The 21,342-nt window shown below is 38.3% G+C and overlaps 1 protein-coding gene across 2 annotated transcripts in view; it reads left to right on the top strand.

Moving 5' to 3' along the window:
* ADCY2 (adenylate cyclase 2) overlaps nucleotides 1–21,342 on the top strand; it is a 205,883-nt gene that overhangs the window by 81,367 nt on the left and 103,174 nt on the right. For both annotated transcript variants that reach the window (XM_048312183.1, XM_048312174.1), the window contains exon 4: nucleotides 20,426–20,575. In XM_048312183.1, coding sequence (XP_048168140.1) covers nucleotides 20,426–20,575 — 150 coding nt within the window. The remainder of the gene's footprint in view (nucleotides 1–20,425; nucleotides 20,576–21,342) is intronic.

The raw sequence follows: 21,342 nt of genomic DNA, 5'->3' as shown, positions 1-21,342 counted from the left end.
TGCGTGATGGTCCAAAGGCTGGGTCTTGAAAACAGATTAGGTATCTGTGGCCACTTCCTGGAGGGATATATAACATATCTATATATGTATTCTATGCTAAATTGCTTTCATCCTGGTCAGCCAGGGAGGGGAGCAGGACCAGGATGTTGGTGCAGCTTGTGTTTGCCCGAGTGCTGCGTTGATCTTGTGTTATTTCCGTCTGTGTTGATCTGTGTGGTTGGCTATGGTTATGTGTATAAATGCACTGTATGTGTGGGGTTCCACACACCCCACAAATGGATGGATGTGGGGTTGTGGTGCTGCAGCAGCTGTGCCTCTGTCAGTCTACCAGACATAAACATAAACCGGAGCCACATATTTTCAAATAGAATTCCATATGTTTGTAAACAGCATTATGACTTTTGTCTAGGTTTTCTTGGTGAACTTGATGAAGATTTGACTTTAATATCTTTACAGTGAAAAGCACAGGGACACTTTCTCCTCTGGACATCCCTTCCCTTCATATTCCCATGTGGGATGTGGTCAGCCCTGAATCCATAAGCTGTGGTCGTCATGAGAAAACATAAAACTTTCATGTCTCCTTCTGGGAGTTGCAGGCATGTGTATTACTGCAAGATGAGGTGGTTGATTTTTTACTATACATTTGCTGATCAGTGTCAGAGTTTCAGGCAACCACATCAGTATCAGAGTTACAAAAGAATAAGTGTGGAAATGCTGCTCCATAATTACTGAACTGATATGATACCTGACAGTGAAGGATTGCTGCAGGCAGTCGCTCTGGGGGTGCAAAGAGAAGGGGAAGATTTTCTGGTGCAAACTGCCTAAGCAGACAATGCTGTCTCTAGAGAGACTTTGAGCATTCAGGTAGTGGAGCACATTTTTTTTCCTCTCAATGTCACTGAAAGTAATGTAAGGATATAGAACAGAAATGAGCTCAGAGTGTTAGAGTCAATCCAGAAAGGTTGTTATTATTTTTTGAGAAAGATTGAATATAGCTTATGAAAAGGGGTTTACTGTAATGAATGCTCTTTCCATCCCTGAAATACCTGACACAGAGGCAGGGCAAGAGTTGGACTTAAGTGCTTCAAGGTAATGCTCCTCTGTGTCTGCAATGCTCTTTTGCTGTTGAAGTGTGTGCAGTTAAATTGGCTTCTTTTGCACTATGGAAAGAAAAATAAATCTTCGCTTCTTGAAAACTAGGACTGTTTGCCATCATGCTGGTAGCTCTGAAAGTGGCACCCTTTGGTTAGCATTGACTATAAACTAGCAAGAGTCAGAAGTCTGGAGATACTCAAGAACCATCTGGACACAGTTCTGTGCCATGTGCTCTAGGATGACCCTGCTTAAACAGAGAGTTAGGGCCAGATGACCCTTTGTGGTCCCTTCCAATTGTACCCTTCTGTGATTCTGTGAAGTCTGCCATTTTATTTTAGCTTTCCAAATTCAAATTGCTCCTTGTAAATTGCTGGTAGTTTTCTCCCAAGATTTATGTCTTCTTTCTACTTCCCTCACACCTTGGTTTGAAATCCATTTTTGCTTATTTTTTACTTATTCTTTCTTACAAACCTGTTTTTTGCTGCTTCTTCTGACCTAGCTGGGCCTTTTAAAACTTTTGATTTATGTGGGGTTTTCTTATTCCTTCAGTATAGTGCATCTTGCTTAACAGCTTCTTGTGACAGAGTTCATCAGTTTACCTGTGTTCTAAGGAGAATCATCTTTTGCTTGTTTCAAACCTGTCATCTGTTTGCACCCCCCCCATATCCTTACACTGGAAAAGACTGAACAGTTGAGCTCAGTTCACACTTTCCAGATCATTTATGATTTTATAAACCTCTGTCACACCTCTCCTATCATTTCTTTCCCAACCTGGAGAATTGAAAAATATTTCTCTTTCCTTGTTTAGAAGCCATTCCATACCTTTGATCTTCCTTATTGCCTTTCTCTGATCTGAAAGTTTTCTCTTACACAGTATGAAAGCACAGTCTGTAAGACAGAAAATGCATTAATACTTCATAACATGCTTGTTTATAAGGAAGTAGGTCCTTGTAAATTCTGATGACCCTGAATAAAGAGAAAAAAAGAATTACTAGCCTGATGCTCAAGGCAAGCACAAATTAGCTGAAATGTTACTTTTGAAGGAAATGAAAGATCTGTGACCTGACCCATTCAATCTTGATGGGAAGACTTGGAACATTTTGCTTAACAAAATGCGCATGATTCTGTAGTTTGGGAAGGAGGTTCAGAAGAGCTGTTATGCATTAACTGGGGTGAAGTAAAAGAAATAAATACATTCGCTTTTCATGTCAGAAACTAAAATGTTGAGGTCTGCTTGTACTAAAAATGATTCTAAAGGAGAAAATAGTGGTTCTGATTATACTGTATTATGCTAAAACTGAGCAGCTAGGTTTATTTCTGCAGGGTTGTTGCTTATTGGATTATTATCATTATTATTTTTCTTAACAATTCCAGTTTAAGAGTTGTGAAGCTGAATATGAAAAAAAAAAATTATTCTATACCCATATTACTAGGGATGTGGGAAATGAAAATCTGTACTTAGAAGCAAAGAATCCTTCCCAGACCAGGAGGAAAAATTCAATATTTCTTTTTTTCCTAAGTAACTCTATTCCTCTTTAAAAACATGTATTCACCAAGAGAATATATAAATAGAAATGAATTACAAAAAAACATTAAAAATGGCAGTGTATCTGAATGATAATGCAGTTACTGTCTCATTAACTGGATGCCAAAATAAGGCAGTGATAATTGTGTAGTTGCTGCTAAGAAAATTTTCAGAATGCATTATGGATGTTGTGCCTCATGCTGACAAAGTCAGTTCACAAAAGAGCCATAAGAACTGTCTCAAAGGAGTGTTATGTTTCAGATATTAAAATCTTCCCTTAACAAGCGTCCAAGACATGGATCAAAGTACAACTACAGTGTGTATGGCTCAAAACTCATACATATTTTCTTTTAGGATTGCAGATCTCTTCATATTTTGGAAATGAGTTAATTCCATAATTTTTCAGGAAAGTTCATAGTATGTTCTGTGGTATTCAGCGTTTTAGCAGTGATAAAATGCTTTCCATTATATGAGGTATTGACAGTATTAGTGCCTGTATGTGTGTATATATGATATGCAAAATTATATATATAATGTACATAATATAGGTAAATATATATTTTTTCCCCTCTTCTACACATGTTTTTTTAATAGCAAATCAAAGTCTCTGGAATATACTGTTGTGTTCTAGCTGTGGTTAGTGAAGTTTTTTGGTTACATTTGTGTCCAAGTACCGTCCATTTTAGTTCAGTGAGTCCAGCTGGAATTAAACACATCTGAATATCACAGGACATTTTTGTAAGTCTGAGCCCAAGTATAGAAGCCTTTGTTCCACAAATTCTGTTTCTCCATCAAGTTGGTGTGCTTTGCCATGATGTCGGCAATGGGCCATCAAGTTGGACTACTCATAGCTTAAATCACAGACCTTGTGAACGCAGTGCTGCCTCTGAGAGGGGCAGAATAGTCTTGGATGAGAAAGTTGTGTATATACCTCCTAGATACACTGAGGCTGTAGAGGTTCAGTTTTCTTTTACTGCTGTTTTCAGTGTTTTAGGGTGGTGGAGAAAGCTGTGGTAAGGGACAGTGCTAAACCATAGTGTATATGGAAAGCTAACAATTTATTTTTAAAAGTTGGTAAGTCTCCTACACTGTTACACTTATATAAGCAAGCTCTTGGAAATAGAACAGCAAATATGATTAATACTGTTTTGGGTGGTTTTGTTTTGCCCTTTCTCTATAGTGTTGTAGAGAATCAAAATCAAAGACATGTAACAGAAGTTAATTCTCCTCTACTTCTGTGAAGTTTGTTGAGCTGGATAAAAAAAGAAAATAAATCCAAAGCTATATTCAGTTACATAACTGTTTTAAAATTCTGTGTTTTCCAAAGGTAGAGCAGTGATAACATTTCATTAGTGCCAAAGTGCCACGGTACATTGCTTTGGAATTCAGAAGAGCTGACCTGTGTCTCCCTGGCTTCATCTCTTGAAGTCCTGTTGATTTATTTGAAGTCCTTTGAAGTGTCATCTTTATACTGTATGCCTCCATTAATTCAATTTCCTTATTGGTTAAATTCTGCTTTTAATATGTGGGGTCATACAGTTTGACCTCAAACATCCAATGTTACATTTGTAGCATGAGGACAATTAATGCAAAGGAAGAGCTCAATCTGGAGTGGAAAATAACATCTTGTATTTGGCCATATTCTTGTCTATTCTGAACAGATCTGGTGAATATCATTATGTATTTTAGGATCTTTCATATGGTACATAAAAAATCATCTTGCTTTCTTAAGGTTTTAAAAAAAATCAGTATAACTTAATGGGTTTCCTTATTGTAATTTTGTTGTCTCCACCTGCACTATGGGGAATCTAATGACATTGCACCCGTAACATGAAATGTGTTGTATCTTCAGCATGAGCCTGGAAATCATTATAACCCTTACTTGTCCAGGGCCAGAAGGTACCTTAGGGTCTGAAGTGTGCTGTTCAAGCAGAAGTAAAGACTGATGTGTAGATTACAAAGCCAGAAGGAGCTGCAAGGATCATCTGGTGCCACAGTTTTGCTGAGATCAATATTATGTTCCTTACCTGACAATTCTTATCAAGGTTTTTGGCTCCCTCCCCATGCAGCTAGTCTTGATGGTGATTGCCTTTGACAACCTTTGAAAGCAGCACAGAAAGAAGAAAACCAAAGTCTGTTTCTGCTCATCTGCCACAGAGCTTCTAAAGAGCCTTTCTGTATCCAGTCTGACACTGCTATACCTGTGCTTTAAAATCCAGATTGATTTGTGTCTTTTAACATAGAGGAAATTAGATTCTAACATGTGAATAGATTTTCCCATCATCGTTAAGGCTCGGAGATGTTTGCCATGACCTAGGTCATGCTGACCTTAATTAAAGACCAAATCACCATGTCTCAGTTAACGTCACACACTATTTTGATAGTCCCTTGCTGCAGTAGTTCCTCAGAAAGCTAGCAACTGAGCACAGCACAGGCAAGTAAAAGACATGCAGTCAACTTGTTTCCAAAACATCTTTATTCAAATGCGATTTAAATTTCCTCAGTTATGGAAACATTTCCCATGATATGATAGAAGTTCCTGTAACTACCATAAACATGCTAGATGGGAGGCAAATCTGGAGTATTTAATTTGTTTGTTTATTTTTAACAGCAGTAACATGCATGTCTCATCCAAAATGCAGCACATTAAACGTAGTCATTTTCCACCTACTCTCCCTTTTGTGTTGTTCTTTTTTTTCCCCCCTTCAGCTCCTGTATTACATGCTCTTTTGTGCAGCCTGTAATTTCTTCCTTGCCTGGGGACCCAATCTAGCATGGGATCTGGGCAGGCTGCCTGGGGCTCACAGAAGAGAGGGGAATGCAGCAGAGGCAAGGGCAGTGTCCTTGTGGGGCACCCCCTTCTCCTACTCCCTTTCCCAGGGAAGGGAGTGCCAGCCAGCAGGCACCACTGCATCCCATCATGTGGTTCAGAGCAAGATGGTTGGCAGCCCTGTAATTTGCTAATTTTCTTCTACTTTTCCTGTCCTGGATATGTTGTTAATTTTCTTTGAAAAATAAGGATTGTGGAGAAGAGAGGTTGTTTAATGGAGGGTGGGGTATAATATTTTTGATATTTCAAATATCAAGCTATTAAAACAAGCAGACAATACCAAATGTGGGAAACGTAAAAATAATTTATGTGCTGCAAAGTATTAATTTTGGGAGATGTTTAGAATCCAGGATTCATCTTGCAGCCTTGTCTATAACTGTGAGGGATTTTCTTAGACATGTCCATGGCAAGGTGTTTTTATAACCACCTCGGTCAGCATCCTGTTTTAACCTGAGTCTTTAAGGCAGTTGATTTGCTTTGAATATTTCCTCCAAGTATGAGTAATATAGAAGTTATTATGGTGAATATAATAATTTCTGTATTTTAAAATTTTATACATTTTCTTCTACTGTGAGATAATTTATCAATAATTCCAACTTTTTTTTGTTTTACTATATTTGTTCTGTATATTGGCAGTAATCTTTGTACTCCCTTTGTACTTCAGTTCTTAATTACCCATCTGACACTAGTCTCTAGTTGGGGTAGGAGATTAATTTTTTCCTTTATCCATAATAGAAATTTTCAGTGTATTTCCAACTATTGTGCTATAATTTGTTTACTTTTATTTTTTTTTTTCAGCATATGAAATTATAATTTCTTCAGATATTAGGTGGTTTATTATTATTAATTTTTGTTGGAATTGAGTACTGGTGGTTGTTTGGATTTATCCCTTGACCATTTTCAAACTGAGTCTAAGCATGTTGCTTAGTTGACTCTAAGCATGTTGATGAGTTCTATATTGAATACTAAATTAGTGTTGAAAGACTGGTAGAGAATCATTTAAATCTCAGATTAATATTGCCTACAATATATAATAGCAGGCAAGCCTCTAAAGAATTTATGAAAAAATAGACTGCTGAATAAAAGTTTGTTAAATCCAGCTAGATCTTTCTTGAGATGCTTTTAGAGTAGGTTTTAATTTGCTTTTAGTGCATAGTCATTAAATATATTAATGAACTTTTCTAATTCTGTTTTTATGTCCTACTAGTTTAATTCCTGCTAACTCTTTGTTTGATGATTCTTTTATCATTGTGGTATTCATTGTGGCCATTCAGCGACTGACCTGCCTGTCATTTTTGAAGTCTTCTGTAACATTCACCTATTTCCCATGCAGCCTCTGGCTTGCAGGCTGTTGCAGAAAACTGCTTGGAGAGGAGTTCTGTGCAGAGTGGTAAACTTGTGCTGAAATGAATTGGGAGAGTTGGAACAGCTTAGGTTTGCCTGTGTTGTTCTTCAACATCCCACAGCTCATAAAAATGTCTAATGAGCAGTGGGAGTGGAGAAGGAAAGGAGTCAGATTGTGTGCTCTCTTAGAGCCATTGGATAACTGCGGGTTCCTAGCTGTGATTTTGTCTTTTCTTCAAAGAGAAAAGTATATTGAAAACCTTTCTCTGCAGAAGATGGTGAATAACAAGGTAGCAGCGTTTGTTGATCAGGTTGGGATATTCAAAGCAGAGATAATAAATGCCTGTTGCTGAGAACTGAGAAACACTTACATGAATATGTTTGACTGGTTAGTAAAACAGAGAAAGGGCTGTTTTCTCTTGTCCCAGAGGCGAACATGGATAGTGTCCATACACTCAAATGCACTAAATTGAATTTAAGATAAATGTTAAGTGAAGAAAAATTAATTTAGTGTGAATGTGGATTTACAGATTTGGGAAATTGTGTTTTAAACATAACATAACTGAAAAGCAAAGTTAATCTGCTATTCTATGTGGCGCTGAGACCTGCTTCCCTCAGATAGCACATTACTTTGCAATATGTGGATGCTCCAGCAGCCTTCTTTGATTAAGAAGGGTTGGTGTGTGAGAAATACTGCTCCAGGTCTTCTTTCGTGTAGTATTACTTCATATCTTCATGATGTATTGTCAAATCTTTCTAGTGGCAGGCTGTATTATTAAAAGGTAGGTTGGTTGCAGGGTGAAACTTACTTTGCTGTAAAAGATAACTTGTATTAGCAACCAGTAGGGGGTTTAAATAGGAATTTTCTTTTTGTACAGGATTATTTTTCTTGTGGAGAATTAAAAAATAGTCATTCCATGCAGAAAAAAATCCTGCAAGTCCTGTGCACTTTCTGCATTGTTCATATTGCTGCTTAGGAGCACTTATTATGTAATTTTTCTATTATCTTAGAACATGCCAGTTCAAAACAGGCATCTTTTATAAAGACAGGCAGGAGACTGAAAGCTTTAGAGAAGGGAAATTGGTTTTTTATTTTGGTTGCTACATGTGCATCAGAATTTGCAAAAAGAGGTTGTATTTTCATGTGACTATTTCTAATTTATCCATAGTGTTCCAATAATATTCCAGTCACATTTGGGAATGAAGTCAGAAATTAATAAATGCAATATAACTGCAATCATCTGGAAATTGTATTCTTTCCTTCATATTATTAGTAACTTCTCTTTGTACATTGGAAGGCCTGTCAGTTTTTGCCAAGTATCATGCTGTATTTCAATAGTAGTTTCACAGCTTTTTGTTTCTAAAATATGTAGAAATGTAGTATACAAACTGTAAAGGAATTTGTAAGAAGTGTGTTAAATGCAAAGTCTGGTGGTAAGGCAGAGGTGTAGGTAGTAGGCAGGTTATCATGGAAATGGCACTATTGCCAGTTTAGTGACTTCTATTTGTCTTCATGTTCCCAGTATTAAACCCATTTGATTTTTGAAATACATTCTTTGGAAGCGAAAACTTTGTTGTGTTTACTGCCAGCATTTCATTTTCCCTCCATGCAATCATAACCTAAAAGCTGCTTCTTGTATGGTACACAAAATTTGTAGGTTTATCCACAAAGCAAAACCTCTAGAGTATATTTTGAACACAGGAAAGAGTAAATTATGTGAGCAATAAAAATATTTCAAAATATGTCAGAAAATGATAGGAAATTAAATTTTTTACTTTGAATATTACATAATCATAAGCAGTTTTAAATTGTAATTCAGTTAAAATAATATTTGCCTTAGATGCACAGTAATAGAGCTGAATAGAATACCTTATGGAGCTATCTCAATTCACCTTGTCATTGTGCCTATTGTAGTTGCAATTTTTTCCCTGCTATTCATTCTGCTAATTAGCATGCTATATCAGCAATTTTGGAATCTATTTGCACCACTAGAGTTAATTAGCCAAAGTGAAAACATTTCATCTGTGCAAGTGTTTATTTAAAGTGTTGCAAAATGCCTTTGTATGCACTTACACTGGTCAGATAGGAGTCTGAAGAACATACACCTAAAAGTATGTAATTTGTTTTAGATAGCAACTAGAGCTATGGCAGTTAACCAAACCAATCTCCCCTTACCTGCATGCTGGATCCTTGTTTCAGCACTTGAGTTACGAGGGGACTTTCATAGGGTCTGTAGGGACATTTGACACAGAGGTTACAAAAATACTCAGGGAGGACAAGGCTATCACAGAGAAACAATTTCTGTATGCCTGTTCACTGAAGAAGAATCTGAAGAAAATCTCACATTAAAATCCTTCTTGGAGGGATGGGTGAAGGAGAGCATGTATAGATTGGTCTAAAATAGACCTTGGTTCCTGACAACTGTAAGATAGAAAATATGAAAATGAACTTTTAAGAAAGGTTCTAGAAAGGGTCAGGGAGACTTTAGGTGTGCAAACTCAGTGTCTTCATGAGGCAAAAAAATGAAGCTGTAAGAATAGAGAATGAGATAAACACATTCTATTTTGAAAGGAGTAAAAGGAAGTCTTTCCTTAAAAGTATCTTGAAGCTGACTGAAGGTGTCAACAAACACGTAGATGAGGCTGATTTCATTGATAGCTGTATGCTTTTGAAGGTGTCCTTTGCCCAAACCTTTTCAGTGAACTGAGAAGCTGAGAGGGAAGATCTGTGCATGGATAAATAGCTCTTTAAAAGACAAGGAACAGAAGGTAGGAGTAAAAGAACAGAACAAGTCTGGAGGCATGGACTCTGGACAAGTACCTCCAATTGTTTAATCATTGCTCTCAGCTAGTTTGAGAGTAACAGCCTATTCCTAACAATGCTGTGTAGTATTTTAGGTGCCTGTAGTGTAAATACTGCTCTGTAGGGGTTGTCACTAATGCTGGTACGAATAGAAGGTGATGGCAAAAAGGAGGCTCGGGAGAGACCTCCTCACTCTATATATGTACCCAAAAAGGAGGTTTTAAATGGATGTGGGTCTCTTCTCCCAAGTAACAAGCAAGAGGACAAGAGGGAATGACGCCAAGCTATGCCAGGGGGTGATTTATTTTGGATATTAGGAAAAATAGCTTCACTCTGAGGGTGATCAGGCACTGGAACAGGCTGAGCAGGGAAGTGGTGGAATCATCATCCCTGGAAGTGTTCAAAAAATGTGTAGATGTGGCATTTAGGGACGGAGTTTAGTGGTGAACATGGTGGTGCTGGGTGAATGGTCGGACTTGATGATCTTAGAGGTCTTTCCCAACCATAATGATTCTATGACCCCATGATTCTGTTCTATGAATTGGAGGTACTGTGCTAACTTTTGAGGTGCTACTCAGAATATACTCCCACAAACCATGTGATTTAGAAAAAAACTGTTTCAGGGTGTCCAAGATGCTTCACACTAGGGCTGTGGAATAGAAAGCCTGACCTGACAAATGACATCTTGACAGTTTTGAGGCACAAAGGAGAGAAAAATGGCATGTTTTATGTGAAGATGGAATGAATTGGCAGCAACAGCATGAAGAGGTTTTAATATTTGCTTCATTCCTTCCCAAATGTAAACCAAACTTAATACTTCCTTTGTCCCACCTTGCTGACTCTTGACAGCATTTTTCTGACACCAGAAAATAGAACTTTTAGGTTTCCTGAGAGCAAATTTTACTGTTGGATGAATTCCAGTTAAGAATTAACCCAAATACTGATTAGAGATCTCAACATATTTCAAGTTCTTTAAAAAACATTACAGGCACTTGTAAGAGTGTCATTATTTATAACTCTGACTCTGAGGACATTCTGGAATCTGTTTAATCCGTCTCTGTGGGTCATCACTTTCCCTACTTATACACCACTGTCATTATCCTTCCTTCTGCTCCAACACATTCTTTGCGACCTATATAGCCAAGGACTACTGATTCTTAACACAGGCTGCCAAATTATGAAAAATGAGCTTGATAAAAGTTTGTCACACTCATCAGACAAGCAGAAAAATTTCTTGAGTATATCTAACTAAAAAGCTTATCCCAGATCATTATGAACACTGATAGAGAAAAATATCACCTGAGAAAAACATGTTTATATAAATCAGAATTTCATATAGAGATAATGAAAAACAGAATTTCAAAATGTTTATCGAATAGATTAAAGCACATATTAATTGCCAACTGTTTGCAGTGCAATAGAAAAATTGCACTGAGTATATGTTGTTACTGTAATTTATCCATGTAATTCTAAACTGTCCATTGATTTTAATTTCCATATATATTGATAACTGAGAGTATTAATATGCAGTGCAGTTACATACAGTATAAACTACAAAAATTATGGGAGAAATCTGAAATCAACATTAGGTTTTTGAGGGTTAGGCATATCAGTACATGAATAATGAGCACATACGTGATTATCGGTTCATTTATCTGTTTGTCCTTCCTTCTGGTAGCTTTTGAACTTACTGATTAACTTCTGTAAAACTTGCCAGGAGGCAAGATGTTGAGAGATATATGAAGAAATTTCATTAAGACTGGTAGATAATAATATGAAATAAACTTCATGAAGACTGCTAGACAGTGCAGGAGAGATAGCCTAGTAATACTCCTGATCGGGGCAAGTAAGGAGAAATCTACTGGTACACATGAAACTTGGCAACGTATTGCTGGTCCCATAAGTAAATGTACTTACATTTGAGATTTTAATGTTGGAGGGCAGTGGGTGGAGGTTTAAGAGTGAACCAGATTTATAGGAAAAGATTGAAGTTATTTTAAGATCAGACATAGGATTATTTCTGTAACATGTCAAAGATTGATGTATTACTCCATAGATTTTATTTTTGGGTTGGTTTTTTTTGTTTGTTTGTTTTTGTTTTTGTTTTAATTTTATGGTATTTCTTTTTTTTTTTTTTTTTTTAATTCTTTTAGCACACTAATACTCACCAGCATATGACATCCAGGACGTAAAAATTAATCTCAGTCTTTTTGAGAGAACATTTTAAGACCAGTTTTAGTAGTAAAGAAATTAAATGATCCCAGAGGCGCATGTAAACACAAATTACCTCTCTGCAGGCAGGCAGGAGAATGCAGTGGCTGCCTGATTCCTTCTCACAGAAGAGAGCATGAGTTCCCCTCTGGCAAAAACAAAAAAAAATTAGATTCAAAATATGAAGAGTTATTAATTAGAGTCAATGATATTGATTATATGTATTACACAGAAGTGTTCTAAAGGGACCATAACTCTGATTCTTGTTCCTTGTTTATTTTTCCTGGGTTTGATTAAAGAGCTTACAGTTTATGGTCTGTTTTTATCTACACTGGTGTATAGATAGGGTCTGTGTATGCCCAGAGCTGAAGAAAATAAATCCAGTCATTCCACAGAACACCTCAGAGCTATGAGAAAGTTCAGTCTGCAAGAATGTTAAAAAGAAAATCACATCAAATAACATACATATTACAAAAAAGGAATATCCTGCTGCTGTCCTCAGTGCTCTGATTGCAAAAGCTACAAAGAGAATTACACATCCCAATTAGAAGACAACATTGCAACTTCCTGGCTTGTAAAATGACATCAATTCCTCTTCCACAAAGGGACTCTTTACCAAATTTATTTTAGCACTGGAAATATGGAACCATCTAGGATACTGAGTAATTCAAATCTTTATTTTTTTGTTGCTTCGCAGTTATTTTCAGCAATCTTGTATTGGTGGGGGTTTTTTGGTTGGTTTGTGGTTTTTCTTTTAATTGAGCTGTTTCTTGAAAAATTGCAGCTTTTCTACTTACCTTGCTGTAAAACATTCGACATTCTCCTTGATATAGACAAAGGGTCTGAGGATTGTGGATCTTCCTGTTCCTTCTCTTCATCTGTAGTGTGTTCTTATTGTGGCTTTCATAACTATTTAAGGATTTAAATATCTTTGACCTTTCAGACTATTAAAATAATTTTGCAGTGATTAAAGAAATTGTTTTTACTTTGAATTCATGAGGAAGTAAGTATGCAGTTGCCCATAATCTCTCTGTCCTTCAGCCAGTCATGTTCTGCACCGAAATAATTTTAATTCATAAACTTTTACAACAATCTCTAAAACAGAAATAGAAGTCTAAGAGATTGCTACATTTCTTCATGAAACACAGGAGCTTTCGTAATAAAGACCCCACCTTAGTGATCTCATTAAGTACAGGAAAAGGCCAGGTATTACTTTCTGTAGCAGCAGCTGGTAGATCAAGCACCACAAGATTACTAGTTTTCGGCCAGCTGCAAAAATTTTTGCCCTGTAATTTCACTCCTCCCCAAACTCCGGGTTTTTGAAACAGAGGTTGCCATATGAACAAATATCTCCCATTTTCAAATTTGTCATCCTACTTGTGAGCTATGACATAGCTTGTTGGCGCTGAAATGTATTAAAATGTTAGACTTCTATAGGTCTGGAAATGAGAAAGAAGAAAAGGTCAACATTGTATGACTGGCCAGAGCTCTGTGTGCAAGAGTTTTGCATGGAGTAGCTGGAGAACCTTCTGAACACTTCTACTTAAAATAATGGTATTGGGCATAGTGCATGAATAACTGATTTACATGGTGGCTATACATTTCCTTTTAAAATGCTGCTTTTCATTTCTACCCAGTGCTACCCAGTTCTTTTCAGCTGAATTATGTCCAAGTCTAAAACTCTACAGGTTCCAAAGCAGCACAAACTTGTTCCCTAGCTTGGCAAGTCACACCACAAACCATTACATGAAAGATCAAATGGAGGGAGAGACAATTCATCTTTGCAGAGCTAAAGAATTTGCACTTTGTCAGTGATGCACGAAGTCTTTTTTCTCACATTTATTTCCATGCAGAAATTATAAATGAGCCATTTTTGCCCACCCCTCAGCTTCCATTTCCTCAGTTTTCTTATCCAGAAGAAAAGTGAAATTTAACCATTGAAAAAATTGCTAATTGTTTGTGTTGGTTTTGTTGTTGTTAAAAATTCTGCTTATGCAAGAATTCAGGAAGGATATGCACAATATCTAAGAGGAAGGAAATGTGGCATATAATTCAAAACTGGAAGCTTTCAATGCAGGGAAAATCTATGGAGAATTCTGATTTTTATATTCAGTATTTGAATAGCAGTTTCTAAGATATTTAACAAACGATTTATGCTTCAGTCAGAATCAGCAATCAGTATTCTAGTTCTTCTGTTTTTGTATAGCATAGGTCTTCTTTATATACATATACCTTTGTGGGCACCTTTTATCAGCTGAACTTCTATATGATACACTACATTTTTTTGAGCAACTCAGTGAACTGTAGTACTCTCTTGAGAAATTAGTCATAGCTGCTTAACTTTGTCTTCATTTGCTTTTAAATACAGTCTATTTTGATAGTGAGGCACTAGACATCTGATTACTTGATGTTCACTGATACTGAAAAATACCTGTGCTTGAATGTAAAATTGCCCCATTGCTTGGAAGCGTGCAGTTTTCTGTAGGTCAAAAGAGGTGGAGGAGACATCAGCCAGGATTGTGTTCCTTAAGTGATTAAAGATACTTCCTGGTGGTATCTTGGTGTTCCTTGTGTTAATTTTTGACTCATACTTAGATCACTTTCTGTAGACATTGAATTTATTCATTGATAAAACAGGAACTTCAGCACAGTGTACATAATGGATATATCTGAAGGGATGCAGATGGCCCACGAGATAGATTTGCCTCTCTCTCCACTCCAACTGTACAGAGAAATGGGAACTTGTGCTGTGTTACTCAGTATTTCCATATGGTGAATTGAGTGGGAGCTTAGTGGAATTTATGTATATTGTGGTTTTGGGGGGTTTTGGTCATACAGTGTCAGTTAGTAAAGGGCGTGAACCAGGTTCATACAACAGTGTCTTTGAGATCACCCTGGTCTTTTTCTGCTGTTGAGTTACCATCATTCATTGCACTCTTTTCCACAGCTCAGGCTTGTTCTCATGGGAGAAAGCCCTAACCATGTTGTGTAGTCTATGCCTGAATTGTCTACAGAGGTTCTCAGCTACAGCTTAATCTGCACAGTTATCAGAGCTTTCACAGAAAGATGGAGAATTTATTATGAGAAGATCCACCACAGCTTTTCTTATTATCTAATATGTATCTAGGGTTGGGGGAAGGCAAGGATGAGGAGGGAAAAAAAAAAAGGATGGGGGGGAAGAGGCTGCAGGGTTCTACCCTACAGAAATGACAAGGTAGAAGATTGGTCTGACTCAGGATTTCATTCCAAGTGCTTTGGTACAGGTAGGATTCACAGCATGACATCTTCTCAGAGGAGGTGCCTGAACAGAAGAAACCTCTGGTATGGTTGCATATTGATTAGAGTACTTGCCTAAAAAGGGGGAAGCTTAGTTAATTTTTTTGGACTGAGGAAAACTTTGGACCTGTCTCTGCTGGGAGAATGCCTATGAGACTTTATAACAAACCAGGGATGGAGCTCGTGACCAGCTGGTATGTTGAAACTGGGCTGCAATTCAGAGGAAAATGCAGACCTGGGAGAGATATTCAGCAAGAAGTATATATATGTTGCCTTTTCTGTTTAGTAATGCTAATTGCACTTACTACTGAACACTCTATTGACAGTATGCATTTTGCTCAATAGCAGAAATGTACACTTAAGCCAGAATAAATACAGGCAAAAAAAAATCTGTTTAGAAACCAATTCATCCATTTCTTGAACTTTATTTCTAAGTTAATCCCTTAGTGACACATTTCTGAATGAACTCCATGCTAGCCAAAAGAATTAAGGGTGTTTTAAACACAGTTTCTATCTGCATATTCACTTACACATTTATGCGTTAGATCTACGCTAAGTATGGCAGTGGCTGAGATATGTTGCATTGTCTTCGAACAGCTTAATTCAGGTACTGGAAGCCATCACAGAGCTTCATGTGGACTGAATTACCCCACTGAGTATCTGAAAAGCCTGGTTAATTAGCTTCCTTGCCTGTCAGTCACTTGTTTCCATCTATTTTCTCACTTCAGCTAGTTCAGTCATAAAACTGTAATTTCTTTTTCTATGATTGTGAAGATGATACTCATAATTTACTCCTCCATCTACCCTTTACAGTAGATTTTTTAATTTTGATTGATTATATTCCTGGTGTTTTGTTTTAAATGGTCTATAACTTTATGAAACTGGACAATTCATTTAGTGAGTGTGTGTGCAGCCTTTCAACAGTGACATCTACCTAGAGATCATGACAGCACACTGTTTATCTCAGTTCAATTTAGTTCTCATTTAGTTCCTACTACATATCTCAGCATTTTCTATGCCCAGCAGTCTTTATTTTCAGGCATTTCTTCCTACTTCATAATTTCATTTTAAGACCCAGCAGTGATTGCCAGTTGGAACACCCTACCCTGCACTGTGATCTGTCACACAAGATCTTTGTTCACTGATCCATATCTGCTGACACCAAAGCAGAATCAAGCGATTGTGATTTACAAAGAAATAGAAAATATTTTAATGTTGGGGCCCTCCCCCTGCCATGTAGTCCTGGGAGAGGGGCCCTGGGGAGGAGGCACAGGGTTTCCCTAGCCCCTGGTCAGCCTCGTTCCCCATTGGTTGTTCTGTGTTCCCCTGTGCCAGCAAGGACCCTTGGGTCCCGTGATTGAGCAGTTCCTCGGCAGAGCTCCAGCCATGCGGCTGGAGAAATAAACATCTCTGAAACATCTAGCAAGAATTGGTCCATAGATATTTCTTTCCATGGGCCTTGTTGTCTGATACAGCATGTTGCAGTATCCGCACTGTAACAAATGGTGGATAATGCTGGCAAGACACTGATCCCTAAGGACAGAAAATTCGTGAGTAAAAACCACTCTAGATCCCTCTCTTCTCGCCTTGGTTTGGATATGCTCTCTAAATTATGGAGGAACCGTGGAAAGACTCTTGGCTCTCAGAGCCGCATATGGACATTTATCTTAAATTTGAAAAGATTCTTGAACAACAATTTGTAAATTTTAGCTTAATTCAAGCTCAAAGGGAACTGAAACATTTCCTTTCATGGTTGTTTAAGAACTTTTTCTATGTTTCTTGGGATTTAATTCTTACCAAAGACTTTTGGAAGACCATTTGGACACAGTTAATTTCTGAGTCAAAATATACGCCGATGGAAGAATATTTTCGTGAATATTATTTAATTACCGAGACCATTGAACAATGTCAGCTGTGTGCTGGCAAAGGGAAGCCTGGCTCAGGGACCGTGTGACCCAGGCCACGTGGACCGAGCCCTCTCTGAGCAGCAGTGAGGCAATTCCCACGCATGGGTGGAGCGATGCGAGCTGCAGTGTCGGCAGCGGAGTGAGGCGTGGCGGGAGCGGCGCAACCCGGCGGTGCCCGCCCGGCCCCGTGCGGCATGTGGTGGAGTGAGCCCCCTGAACGCCCGACCGAGAGGGGCAGTGCGTGGGCGGCGGCTGGCGGTGGAGCGGAGCCGCGCCGAACTGAAACGCGCACCGGAGCAGGGGGTGGGGGGGTCATCGCTTGGGGGCCCAGCCGAGACCCCGGCACGGCCCCAGGCAGTGGCAGTGCAGCTGAGAGCAGAGGAGATGGCACGCAGGGAGCTGGGCGGCCCGGCCCCGAATGCGACCCCGGGAAGAGCGTGCAGGCACGAGCAGCCCCGACGGCCCCGGCAGCACTGACAACCCTACCAATTCCAACATGGGAATGAGCGAAAGCGAAAGAGAAAGCAAAAATGCAGCAAGACAGAAAACAGCAACCACTCGGAAAAAGGAAAAAATCACCGTAGCTAAGGTTTTAGGAATAGTAAAATGGTATAATGTTACACAAAATTATGGTTTTATAACGAGATGTGACAACCAGCAAGACATACTCATTCACAGAACTGCTATTAAAAAGAATAACCCTGAAAAATACATCCCAAGCTTGGGAGATAGAGAGGTGGTGGAGTTCAAAATAGTGCAAGGTAGAAAAGGGTTACAAGCATCGCAGGTCACTGGGCCTGATGGTGTTCCAGTAAAAGGCAGTATACATGCTAAAAATCGTAGTCATGTTAGACAATATCTCCACTGTAGGGCCCCCTACAGTCTCCCTTTCTTAATCCCACCTTTCCCTTTTACCCTATATCCTATTACCCCCAGTGTATTCCCAATCCATTTTTTCACCCATGGTTTCCCTCACAAGACCATGCCTTTGCCAATTGTTTCCCCAAAAATCCCTTTCCGGTGCCGAGTGGGGGATGAAGAGGGGGAGGGAAGAAATTAACTGTTGTTTAGAGTTCCAACAGGTACAAATGGAAGAAACCCTCTCCTGCCTCAGTTTCCCCACAAAGCATGCTCAGAGAGTTCTGTGTCCCTTCTGTCAGCCCTAAGATGTTCCAGAGAATCTGTTTGGACATTTAAAGACTCAGAAGAGTGTCTTGTTTTATTTTGAAACTGTTCTTGTTATGTTTACCCAGTTGTTTTCAATGTTAAGATTAAATCTCTTTTGTTAAAAATAAACGGGTGAAATGTTGGGGTCCTTCCCCCCACCACCATGTGGCCCTGGGAGAGGGGCCCTGGGGAGAAGCACGGGGTTTCCCTACCCCTGCTCAGCCTCATTCCCCATTGGTTGTTCTGTGTTCCCTGCGCGGGCAAAGGACCCTCGGGTCCCGTGATTGAGCAGCTCCTCGGCAGAGCTCCGGCCATACGGCTGGAGAAATAAACATCTCTGAAACATCTAGCAAGAATCAGTCCATAAATACTTCTCTCTACGGGCCTCATTGTCTGATACAGCATGTTGCAGTATCTGCACTGTAACATTTTAAGGTCAAATATTTTACTGTACACCATAATCTCATATGTTTGTGGATTTTTTTTTAGATTATTGGCTGTTGTGAAATGTTCCGTGTAAACTATTTCTTATCCCTCTGCTTCATAATAGAGGTTCTTTGGAGAAAGTGAAATATGTAGATTTTTCTCATTGTTTTTAGATTTATCTATTTTAGAAAAATTTAAGAACTCAGATGTTGCTTTTAGAAACATTATAATGCCATAATCTTGAAGTTTTAGGGAAAGAAAGAAAAGTTCTACCAAACTGAAAACATCAATCATTTTTGCAGTAAAGGTGGATAGCTCCTGCTTTTAGCTTTGTGGAACCATGAGAGGTGAGATGTCAGAAATGTCACAGATGGAGGAACAAGTATTGCATGCAATGATGTTAAGTTTTGTGAGGAAAATAAAAGTATGTATTTGCCATTTTAAAGTTTCCATTTACAAAAGGAACATTAAAACTCCATGGTTTTCTTTTTTCTTGTGAATAAAACGTATTCCACAAGGAGATGGATTTCTGTTAATAGGACAATTTATCTTTTTTCTTTGAACCACTGTAGCACACTGTTGGACTTTTTTCTGATATGTCTCTTTGTATTGGCTTTGCTTACACTACTAGCAGTTCACGAAAGATTGCCCGGTACATAGGTACACCAAAACCAACCCATGAATGATCACCAGGGAAATCTATCATAAACCTCATGATTAGATTAGCTGTGAAGGATTAATGAAATTTTTGCCTCCTTTCTTCCTCCTTCCCCTCCAGACCATGAGTACTGTGACATCGTGCAGTGCTTGTAATCCAGGGTATATGATACACAAGGGCCTTACAGATAGAGACGATGGAGACCTGCTTTGAGCAGACTGCAGCTGTATCTCAGCTTCAATTTAATATTATCTTTATTATTACTTTTATTATTGAATTAGGAATTGGCTTCATTACTTTACTGTGTTTCTTTTGCTCTGAGTGAGCTAGAATGGATAAATGTGTTTCTTTTATTTGCAGCAATAAGCTGGGCACAGTTAAAAGTATTAGCATCACCACACAATATTGTGTCCTTTTCAAAGGTCAAGTGCAGAAAAGGCCTTGATTTTTTAAGCAAACTTATTTCCCATGTTCGTGGCTTGTTGCATGCAGAGGCATGTTGTAAGTGTGACCCCCTAAATCTTAAATCTTAAAGTTCTGTGTTTTAGGCAATTGCAGTTGTTTTGGTAATAGTGAAAAGTATATTCTAGCAGACAGCTGTCAAATCTTGCTCCTTAGACACTGCTTATCGTCACCAAGGTTACTATTTATAGCTGACTGATGGATAGCAGTGGATCAGGCTGAGGTAAAATGCAGGTCAGGCTTTTCTTGTGTGTAGGTGAAACTTTTTGGCCCTTACTCATATGGCACTGCAAGAGAAAATGCTGCCGAAAGAGCATAGCAATAACATGGCTTCCAGCATTGCTGTTAGGAACCATAGCTATTGCTTTACATCAGTAGGTGATGATCCCACCTAACTGGTACTCAGCAGTGAAGTCTAACATGAGCTGAAATTCCTTTTGCAGAAAATGTGTACCTCATTGAGTAGGCAAACATGTTGCTCATTTTCATTCCTGTTTAATCCTGAATTAAAACAGTATCCAGCCTAACTGATTCTATGATTCTGTTATTGCTTGGGATGTTGCCACTAGTTTTAAAGGGTTTTTGAAAGGTTAACCTTTGCTAGAAAACAAACAAAAGCAAAATATCTAACTGCAGCAATCTTCCTTTGCAAGCTAGGATTAATATCTGTTAAGATATTTATGTAAATTCCCTGACACTTGTTTTTTTTTAATCCCCCTAGATATTGGCCAATGTAATAATTTTTATCTGCGGGAACTTGGCAGGAGCGTACCACAAACACCTCATGGAACTCGCGCTGCAGCAGACGTATCAGGACACATGCAACTGCATCAAATCCCGTATCAAGTTAGAATTTGAGAAGAGGCAACAGGTAAAGTAACACCCATGTCTGGGGCTGTTTTTCTGTTTTCACACTGTCCCCCTATTCGTCACTATGTAATTCAGCTTGTTAATGGAAAAGCACTTTTTGAATTACTTAATGAAAGATGCAAAGTCTTTTGAATTGGTTGTGCACAGATTCCATCTGAATATAGGAAAGTGTTTTAGTTATTTCTGTTGTCAAATTATGTTTTTTCTCACTTGTTCTATGAAAATATTTATCATAAAGAAAGTTAAAAATGCTGTATAGATTCTGTTTGCACACTGCCTCTTTTGTTGTCCTCATGGAATAAGCAGTGAGATGTACACACATGCTTTTGGAAATCTTCAGTTATTCATGCCCAAGATCAATGCTGAAAATCTCTGCAAGAAGATATTACTGCATTGTTTTTGAAAAACATTTGAATCCAAAATACTGATGAATCACGTGATATAGTTCTAGGGGTCAGGTTTGTTAAGAGGAGCTAGGGGAATTGCATAATGATACTATCTGTCATTTATTGCAGCAGTTGAATAAAAGAATTCTCTGATTGCTTTATATAGTTCTTTTTCTCTTTGCAAATTCTGTACAGATCCTATCATCCTGACAGATAGGTGCTTCATTTAAGAGAATTTGAAATACAAATCAGTTCACCAAGTAGTAAAGAAGATAGGTTCATTTGGCTTTGAAGGTCACCAAGACTCGAACTTCTATGAACTGTAAAGAATCAGAAAATGGAATCTTCACTGGCAAGTGTCTGTTGTCACTAAAAGTGCTGC

This window comes from Corvus hawaiiensis, chromosome 1 (genome assembly GCF_020740725.1).
Source record: "Corvus hawaiiensis isolate bCorHaw1 chromosome 1, bCorHaw1.pri.cur, whole genome shotgun sequence".
Taxonomy (NCBI): Eukaryota; Metazoa; Chordata; class Aves; order Passeriformes; family Corvidae; genus Corvus; species Corvus hawaiiensis.
The sequence above is the reverse complement of the archived record's forward strand: the minus strand, read 5'-3'. Positions and strand labels throughout refer to the sequence as shown.